Genomic DNA, 9,660 nt, shown 5'->3' with positions numbered 1-9,660 from the left:
TCCCTTTTTCTGGACCCCTTGGGGCACAACCTGGGCTCCAGGACAAAGACTACAAATTCCTTCATTGTTATGTTAATTGTCCTACACTCACCTAAGTACTGTCTATCTTTTTACTTCTTATCCAATCCCAAGGGTTTGCCTACTTTTGATTTCTCCCACCTCTCTGTTCTATCACCCATGGATTTCATGTAACCCACCTACGTCCCTTTCCTTTGATTGCAATGTATAAATACAGATGTAACCCGCCATTCTCCGGAGCATTATCTCAATTCATTGAGGTTCTGCTTCCCGGCATATGTGGACAGTTTGGCTCAAATAAACTCACAAAAATTCTTTATAGGTTTCAATGGTTTTTTACGTTAACAGTAATGATTTTGAATTGCCTAAAATATATACTTCTGTGGTAGGCAGTTAGACTTGAGCAGAGCAAGGACGATGGGCCAGGTACAGAGGGTCACCAGGGTGGAAAGCCCGAGGTGCCTAGCAACAATCAATTGTAGGGTGGGACCTCACTCTGGGTGACTTTTCCTCCCCTAGCCACCTCCCCCTCCCCCAACCTTTCCTCCCTAGAGATGACATTAGGCTTCAGTAGTATTTTAGCTCCAGAAATAAGCTAAACCAGCCATCTCTGATCTCAGAACCAGCTGCTTTGATTTTGTTTTTTTATTAATCCTCAGCCGAGGATATTAGAATGGAAGGGAGAAGGAGAGAGAGAGAAACATTGATGTGTGAGAGAGACCCATTGATTGGTTGCCTCCTGCACACACCCCAACCAGGGACCAGGGCCAGGGAACCTGCAGCTGAGGTGTGTGCCCTTGACTGGAATCAAACCCTGGACCCTTCAGTCCAAGGGCCGACTTTCTATCCACTGAGCCAATGCCCTGGTGCCCACCAATCAGTCAGTGAAGATCACAACCCTAAAAGGACACACCTGAAAAACCGCTTAATATTAACAAAAACAAGAAAAAACGAAAATATTCTATTAAGATCTCTTGGGACCTCCCCTAAAATCTCCACCCTTAAAACCCCTAGAACAGAGGAGCCATTGCACTTTCCCTCCTGGGAATACCCCCATGCCTTTCCCTAACCCTCTCCCCGTCCCTGCCCTAGGCATGCTACCTTTAGCTTCCTCACTCCCAAGCTCTCAGGGCCCTTCCTTTACCTCCATAGGTTGTTTTCTAAGCCCATTTATTCTAGGAATTACTCCTACATCTGTGATTTACCCAATAAATGTTCTCTTACAGAGCCAAACTGCCTGGGTAATGTGCCTGGGGCCAGGAGGAGTATGGGGAAGGGAAAAGCTTGGGCCTGCTCCAGGGAGGAGGAGCACACTGGGTTCTCCATCATAAGAATTTTAGAGGATGTCCCAGGAGAAGATTTCCATTAAATATTCAGTAGCTTTCCAGGTTTGTCCATTCAGGGTTGTGGTCTCCACTGATTGATTGGCCAGCACCAGGGCAGGGGGGTCATTATTCCATGCAGCTGGTCCTGATATCAGCCATGTTGGTTTTGTTTATCAGGGCCTGGATGGTAAGAATGTTTGCTTAAATACTACTGAAGCCTCAGTGTCATTCTAAAGAGGAAAGGTCAGGGGTCCAAACCTCATGACCAGTGCTAGGGGAGGAAAAGTAACCCTGTGCCCGAGGTCCCACCCTACAATTGATTGTCCATTGCTAGGCACCTGGGACTTGCCATCCTGGTGACCTTCTGTACCTGGCCCATAGTCCTTGCTCTGCTCACGTCTGCCTAACTGCCTGCAGCACTAGTACTGATGTTGCTGAACCCAGATTTGGTTTGACCCACTGGTCAGACACCTGGTGCCATTCCCACCACCTACAAGACTTCCACTGCATTTGAATTTAATAACTGGATCTAAATTATAAATTAGCTTTTGTAGATGATGATCTTCAGTTTGCTGTTCACTTACTTAGGTAGGCTTGCTTAAACCTTGTTTTGCACTTTTCAGTGCATAGCAAGTTTACATTTTTAATTTTTTTTTTTTTTTTTAAAGCCCAGCCCAGCCCAGCCCAGCCAGCATGGCTCAGTGATTGAGTGTTGATCTATGAACCAGAAGGTCACGGTTCGATTCCTGGTCAGGGCACATGCCCAAGTTGCCACCTTGATACACAGTGGGGGACATGTAGGAGGCAGCTGATCAATGATTATCTCTCATCATTGATTTTTCTCTCTCCCTCTCCCTTCTTCTCTGAAATCAATCAATATATACTAGAGGCCCAGTGCCTGAAATTCGTGCACAGAGGTGGGGTGTGTGTCCCTCAGCCCAGCCTGCATCCTCTCCAATCTGGGACCCCTCGAGGGATGTCCGACCGATCCTACCGGGATCGGGCCTAAACTGACAGTTGGACATCCCTCTCACAATCCAGGACTGCTGGCTCCCAACTGCTCGCTTGCCTGCCTTCCTGATTGCCCCTAACCACTTCTGCCTGCCAGCCTGATCACCCCCTAACCACTCCTCTGCCAGCCTGATTGATACCTAACTGCTCCCCTGCCAGCCTGATTGCCCCTAACTACCCTCCCCTGCAGGCCTGATTGTCCCTAAGTACCCTCCCCTGCAGGCCTGGTCACCCCTAACTGCCCTTCCTTGCAGGCCTGGTCCCCCCAAATTGCCCTCCCCTGCAGGCTTGATCACCCCCAACTGCCCTTCCCTGCAAGCCCGGTCGCCCCCAACTTCCCTCTTCTGCCGGCCTGGTCACCCCTTACTGCCCTCCCCTGCAGGCTTGATCATCCCCAACTGCCCTCCCTTGCAGGCCTGGTCCCTCCCAACTGCCCTCCCCTGCTGGCCATCTTGTGTCCACATGGGGGCAGGATCTTTGACCACATAGGGGCAGCCATCTTGTGTGTTGGAGTGATGGTCAATTTGCATATTACTCTTTTTTTAAAATATATTTTATTGATTTTTCTTTAGAGAGGAAGGAAGAGGGATAGAGAGTCAGAAACATCGATGAGAGAGAAACATCGATCAGCTGCTTTCTACACACTGCCCACTGAAGATGTGCTCGCAGCCAAGGTACATGCCCTTGACTGGAATCGAACCCGGGACCCTTTTCTTTTTTTTAAAAATATATTTTATTGATTTTTTACAGAGAGGAAGGAAGAGGAATAGAGAGTTAGGAACATCGATGAGAGAGAAACATCAATCAGCTGCCTCTTGCACACCTCCTACTGGGGATGTGCCTGCAACCAAGTTACGTGCCCTTGACCGGAATCGAACCTGGGACCTCTCAGTCCACAGGCTGATGCTCTATCCACTGAGCCAAACCGGTTTTGGCAAACCTGGGACCCTTGAGTCCACAGGCCGATGCTCTATTACTCTTTTATTAGATAGGAGAGAGGCCTGGTGCATGGGTAGGGGCCGGCTGGTTTGCCCTGAAGGGTGTCCCAGATCAGGGTAGGGGTTCCCTTGGAGCATGGGGTGGCCTGGGCGAGGGGCCTGTGTGGTTTGCAGGCCAGCCACACCCCTGGCGACTTAAGAGGAGGCCCTGGTATCTGGGATTTATTTATTTTCTATCATTGAAACTTCGTAGCCTTGAGGAGGCCAGGGCAGGCCAGGAAGTTTGGCTTCCTCCATCGCCGGGGAAACCCAAGCCTCCTGCTCCCTCCGTGGTCACAGCCATTTTTGTTGGGATTTAATTATCTTCTATAATTGAAACTTTGTAGGCTTGAGCGAAGGCCAGGGCTGGCCAGAGCAGGCGGAAAGCTTGGCTTCCTCCATTGCCGGGGAAACACAAGCCTCCTGCTCACTCAGTGGCTGGCTGCCATCTTGGTTGGGTTAATTTGCATACTTGCTCCTGATTGGCTGGTGGGCGTGGCTGGTGGGTGTGGCAGAGTGATGGTTAATTTGCCTGTTTCTCTTTTATTAGTGTAGATATTTAAAAACAGAAGAAGCATGAAACTGATTCAGCAAGGATGTGTTTTATTTTATTTATTTACTAAGGGCCCAGTGCATGGATTTGTACACCTTGAAAGGAACTGTGGGCCAAGAAGCTGCAGTGAGCACAGGGGCAGGTCTCAGCCTATCTTCTGTGCCCCCACCCAGCCCCTCCCACCACAGCCACTGGTCCCTTGTCTGCCGGCAGCCCTGCTCCTGCTGCCACCACTCCCACACACTGACAGTGCAGAGCGATTGGGGCTGGTGCCAGCAGCAGCTGTGAGCAGGACCGGCGCTGGCAGCGGGTGCAAGTGGCGGCTGCTGCCCCGATCGCCCCTCAGGAACAGAGGGAGGTGGAGAAGCCCTCAGGGGCAATTGGGGCCGACAGCCGCTGCTCACACCCGCTGAAGGCGCCAAGCGATTGGGACCAGCACCAGGCGCTGGCAGTGGGTGTGAGCGCTGGGCAGCACTGCAGCATGCGGGAGCAAAGAATTTTCAGTAACCACCAGAGGCTCGCCCTGATGACAGCAACTGGCGCCCCGCCCCGCCTTGGTCTGGCATCCCCGCTCACCTGGTCCACCATCCCACTGCAGCTGACACCCGCCATGTTCCGGGGTCTGCTGCCTGCTGCCGACACCCGCCATGTTCTGCACGCACCCCCTGGTGGTCAGCACATGTCATAGCAACTGGTTCGGCTGTTGGGTCTATTTGCATATTAGCCTTTTATTATATAGGATTTATTTTTTATTTATTTTTTAAAAATATATTTCTTTATTGATTTCAGAGAGGAAGGGAGAAGGAGAGAGAGATAGAAACATCAATGATGAGAGAGAATCATTGATCGGCTGCCTCCTGCATGCCCCCTACTGGGGATCAAGCCCGCAACCCAGGCATGTGCCCTTGGCCAGAATCGAACTTGGGAATCCTTCATTCCACAGGCTGATGCTCTATCCACTGAGCCAAGCTGGCTAGGGCAGGATTTATTTTTTAAATATGTTTTTATTGATCCTACTGGGATCAAGCCTGCAACCAAGGTACATGCTCTTGACCAGAATCAAACCCAGGACCCTTCAGTTCCCAGGCTGACACTCTATCCACTGAGCCAAACCAGCTAGGGCAAGAATGTGTTTTAAATAAACAACTTCTCACCCAAGGATATGTATTTTTTAAACTAATGTTTAGAGAAACAGCATCAATTGGGCACCCAACTCGAACCCCAAACCTTTTGGTGCATGGGACAACACTCCCACCAAGCAACCCAACCAGGGCTGAATTTACTTTTTTTTTTCCCAAATATATTTTATTGATTTTTTACAGAGAGGAAGGGAGAGGGATAGAGAGTTAGAAACATCGATGAGAGAGAAACATCGATCAGCTGCCTCCTGCACACCCCCTACTGGGGATGTGTCCGCAACCAAGGTACATGCCCTTGACCGGAATCGAACCTGGGACCCTTCAGTTCGCAGGCCGACGCTCTATCCACTGAGCCAAACCAGTTAGGGCTGAATTTACTTTTGACAGGTATAGCTAAATCAGAGGAGGGCACAGGTCAAACAGTCCTGGGATAATAAGTTGACCCCAGAGATAGGCTAGGAATTCTTACATTCCTCAAATCAGTCCTGAGAGAATAGGTCTGAACTTCCCTAAACAGATTGGTAAAGGAATTTAAAAAGGAAAACTCAAAACTCTAAAAAGGTTTGCACTCTTGAGTTCTTGTTTGCATATTTATAGTTTCAAAATAAGTGCTAAATCAATAAATTCTCCTTTATAATAATCTGTTTTGTGCTTACATTGGAAATACCAATAGTAAAATATCTGTAGCAATAAAGTAGTCCTTATCTCCACTCCTCAAGTAATGAGTAAACATGCTACCAGGGAGATCACTTGAGGTAATTTACTTTCACTAAATGTAAATTGCTAATTGATTACATTCAGTCAATAAACACAAGTGAAAATGATTAATAGTATTTGGTCTGCAAATTCCATTTTATTCATAGCTTGGTGTGTGTGTTTTTTTAATTAGTTCACAGATCTGGTATATACAGGCAGTTAAAACTGGTTATCACTTTGATAATCAGAAGCCTCTGTTATAACCACGGTCTTTATGAAAACACATTGTAAAACCGAGGGAATACATGGTAATCTCTTTGAAAGCAATGGTTGCAAACATCCATGTTTCTAAGAAAATATTTTACATATATATTTTAAGCAAGCTATACCTCTTACATAAATTCAGACAATAGAAGAAGTGTGCAATCATGTTTATTTTATAGGAAAAAGATGAAAATTATTGTGACCTAAATGCTTTTTAAGTAATTTAGAGTCCTCTTGGATTGGATGTAGAGCATAAGGTATTTTCCCTAATTTATAACCATCCTGGTCAAAAAGAGCTGAAAAGTTGGTCAGTAAGTAGGACTGTCATTTCCAAGTGAGTTTAATCTGAATTATTTAGGTACAAATTGTAAAGTGTTCCATTTTCAGCTAATTTAGGGAACTGACTAAGCACGGTATTCCGTTTTTTTGTGTTTTTTTTTTAAATATATTTTATTGATATTTCACAGAGAGGAAGGGAGAGGGATAGAGAGCTAGAAACATCGATGAGAGAGAAACATCGATCAGCTGCCTCCTGCACACCTCCTACTGGGGATGTGCCCGCAACCAAGGTACATAACCTTGACCGGAATCGAACCCGGGACCCTTCAGTCCGCAGGCCGACGCTCTATCCACTGAGCCAAACCGGTTTCGGCACGGTATTCCGTTTTTAAATGAAAACTTTTAAAGAAATTGAGCTTTCGAATAGACTAGTTTGTATAAGAGGATCATTTTAAAATATCTGACAGGATATAGAGATTATTTTATGAACTCTAAACATTCTAGTTCCTTAGATTTCTCAAAGAAAGAACTTCAGCAGTCACAGGATGGACTGCCCCACACTGATAGGGGACGATACTTGAATAAGTCAAGAGACCTCCTAGAGTACAGCCACAGTGTATCCAAAAGGAGACTATTCACACCAGCATGAATCAATGCACACTCCGCCCCAGAAGGTTTCTCTGTCTCTAGAAACTGGAATGAAGATTACCAATACATTTTACACAAGAATTATTGGAGTGACATCCTGTAACGGAGGTGCTTAGTGCATAAGAGATTGATGAGCTAAAGGGAAAAAATTATCTCATTTTCTCCCCTGAACTCAACTTCTGCTTTCTATGGAGGCACTAAGGCCATGCAGCGCCTTTTCCAAAGGACAGAGGGATAAAAAAACAAGAAAGCTAGAGAACTTTGAAATTTTGCTCTGATTTAATTTTCTCTGAAAAGGTAGATTCTACATGATGGTAAGAATGTTTGCTGAAAGAAAACTAACAAGTACAAACTGATTTAAGAGACAGACACTCAAGGTAAATTGTACTGGAAATACAGTAATGAATTTTGGCCTGATAACCCTCATGCTGTCTTATAGCAAAACACTAAAATCCATGCAACAGACAAATTAGTGACATTAGGACTTTTTCTCCAGACTTTCTGGGAAATATAAACTGAGGATATACTGGGGTGCTTTCACAATGAATTATTCTTACTTATGACTGACTTTCCCAAGTTTTCACAGTCATTTCTGATGAGAAATCATCCTTCAATAGAAGACCAGGTAAACTTACATGAAGACATCACATTAGATCTGTCTGCTAGAAGAACTATCAAATAGATTATGTAAAACTACCTCCATAACTATGACAGGTAGAACTGGAACAGGAGTTAGTTACCATTAGTATGCCTGTAATAAAATAAAGCTCATTTGGAAAACACATGGGCTGATAAGAAGAGCCCATATAAAAGCTACTGGGTTCTCCAGACAATGGACACAGTATACAGAACGTGAGAATATACAGAACTCACACTCATTATAAAAATAGACATGGTTCTCAGACAAAAAAACAAGTGAGTACAAAAGAATTCTCCAAACACATCATTATAAAACAACAAAATGTCATCTCAGAACTCCAATGAGTGAGTAGTCTGTTGAAATGGCAGAAAAGGGAAGATGAACTAGAGACAGACAGGTCAAGAACCCAGAACTGACCTGCCCAACTCTCCTGGTTGGCAGTGTACATTGGTGGTCACAGGCAGAGCTTTTGGAAGGCAAACATTTCTTTCTTTCTCTCTCTCTCTCTCTCACACACACACACACACACACACACACACACACACACACACACGATGGCTGGTTGATAGTGTTTGATGAATGAATGAGAAAAACCCAAGTTACTGAGTAATCTCTAGAAATTTAACCATTTTCTAATTTTACACTTGACAATGTTACACATGAGAAAGGATTCTAGGTTTTTTCACCCAGAATCAGCCCTGCCATTTACAACTCATGCTCCATGCCCCATGGTTTCTATTGTGCCCTAAAGGATCAGCCTAGACTAAATATATGAGAAAATAACTCTGGCCCTGAACTAAAGAAGGGCAGATCAGTAACTCATGCTCGATACTTCATAAACCACAAATACTGAAATTAATGGTCTGTCTCCTTTTAATTGCAAAGGAGATGCCATGAGCTAAAGAAAGTCATGAGAGAAAGAAAGTCAAGAAGATATGGGTAGCAGCACCTTTCCTTACCCGCCTGGATTTTTAAGGAGACTTTCACTCCTTATTCCTTTCAAATATAAAATTCATCAGTTGGAAGGGAAAAAAAATGGCTCTAAAGTTGAAGAGTCCCCAGAGAAAACTAGCAGTACATGGACTATGCCCTGTGGGCTAAAGGACAAGTTGCAGAACCAGTTAAGACACGAGGCAGCCCGAGTTCTTTCTTAATTATGGTTTTAGCACAGTATAGCACAAATATGGGCAGCCCTTTTTCCATCCAACGAACAATTCAGTACCATCCATGTCCAGTCCAAAAGATTCCTGAAGAGTGGCTTTCATCTTTGGTACCACTCCATGAGTTATTCTTGGTTTGTAATAGCTGCAAAGAAGCAAAAAAGCTGGTATCTTTGCCTTGTCTGTGAGTACAATTGCTGGACTCTGATTGCTGCAACCACTGAGGCCAACTGAAGTAACAGCAGAGTGAGGCATCCAATTCCCAGGTTCCAGATAGTAGCAGCCATGCCCCTACAGGAGCAAGATCGTCCATCCTATTGGTTAAGGCCTTCGGTTTGTTGTCCTCAGAGTAGAATAAAATACTGTGTTCCCACGGACAAGGAACTCCAGATGAATTAATGGTCTACATTTGGACAGGGATTTTAAGTACCACATACACCAGGCACAGAAACAACTGGCATGTGGCTGTCACACTTGGAGAAGCTTCTATTTTGGCAGCAAAAACTAGAAACTTTGTAGGGTATTCTAGTTTTAGTTCTCGTTCCTGAGTGAAGCAGCCAGGGCATGCCAAGTTCCACCAGTCCAAATCTAATACTTAGAATTAATTCTCCCCGCGGTCTTCTTCTACCCAGGCTACAATTTTCCCTTCCCATCCAGGGATGGCATCATCATCATGGAAAACCTAGAGAAAGAAAAAAAGCCATAATGAAAAAAGAACAGTAAGATAGGAAGTCTCACTAAACAACTGCTGCTGATAAAAATAAGACCTCAAATATAAAGGATAAGAAAGCACAGAGGACCCCTAGCCAGTGTTTCTCAGTGGTTACAGTATTGACCTGCACACCAAAGGGTCATGGGTTTGATTCTCAGTCAAGGGCATGTACCTGGGTTGCAGGTTTGATCCCAAGCTTGGTCGGAATGCATGCAGGAGGCAACGAATCGATGTGTCT

The 9,660-nt window shown here is 45.2% G+C and overlaps 1 protein-coding gene across 4 annotated transcripts in view; it reads right to left on the bottom strand.

The window, feature by feature from the left end:
- Positions 1–5,859: 5,859 nt before the first annotated feature.
- The window catches only part of DIXDC1 (DIX domain containing 1), a 64,195-nt gene continuing 60,394 nt past the window's right edge, over positions 5,860–9,660 (bottom strand). For all 4 annotated transcript variants that reach the window (XM_080640479.1, XM_080640478.1, XM_080640481.1 and 1 more), the window contains one exon: positions 5,860–9,392. In XM_080640479.1, the coding sequence (XP_080496605.1) occupies positions 9,312–9,392 (81 nt within the window). In that variant the 3' untranslated portion in view covers positions 5,860–9,311. The remainder of the gene's footprint in view (positions 9,393–9,660) is intronic.

The sequence above is a fragment of the Plecotus auritus genome (genome assembly GCF_963455305.1).
Source record: "Plecotus auritus genome assembly, chromosome: 9".
Classification (NCBI taxonomy): domain Eukaryota; kingdom Metazoa; phylum Chordata; class Mammalia; order Chiroptera; family Vespertilionidae; genus Plecotus; species Plecotus auritus.
Note: the sequence above shows the minus strand (reverse complement) of the source record. Positions and strands in the feature narration are given on the sequence as shown.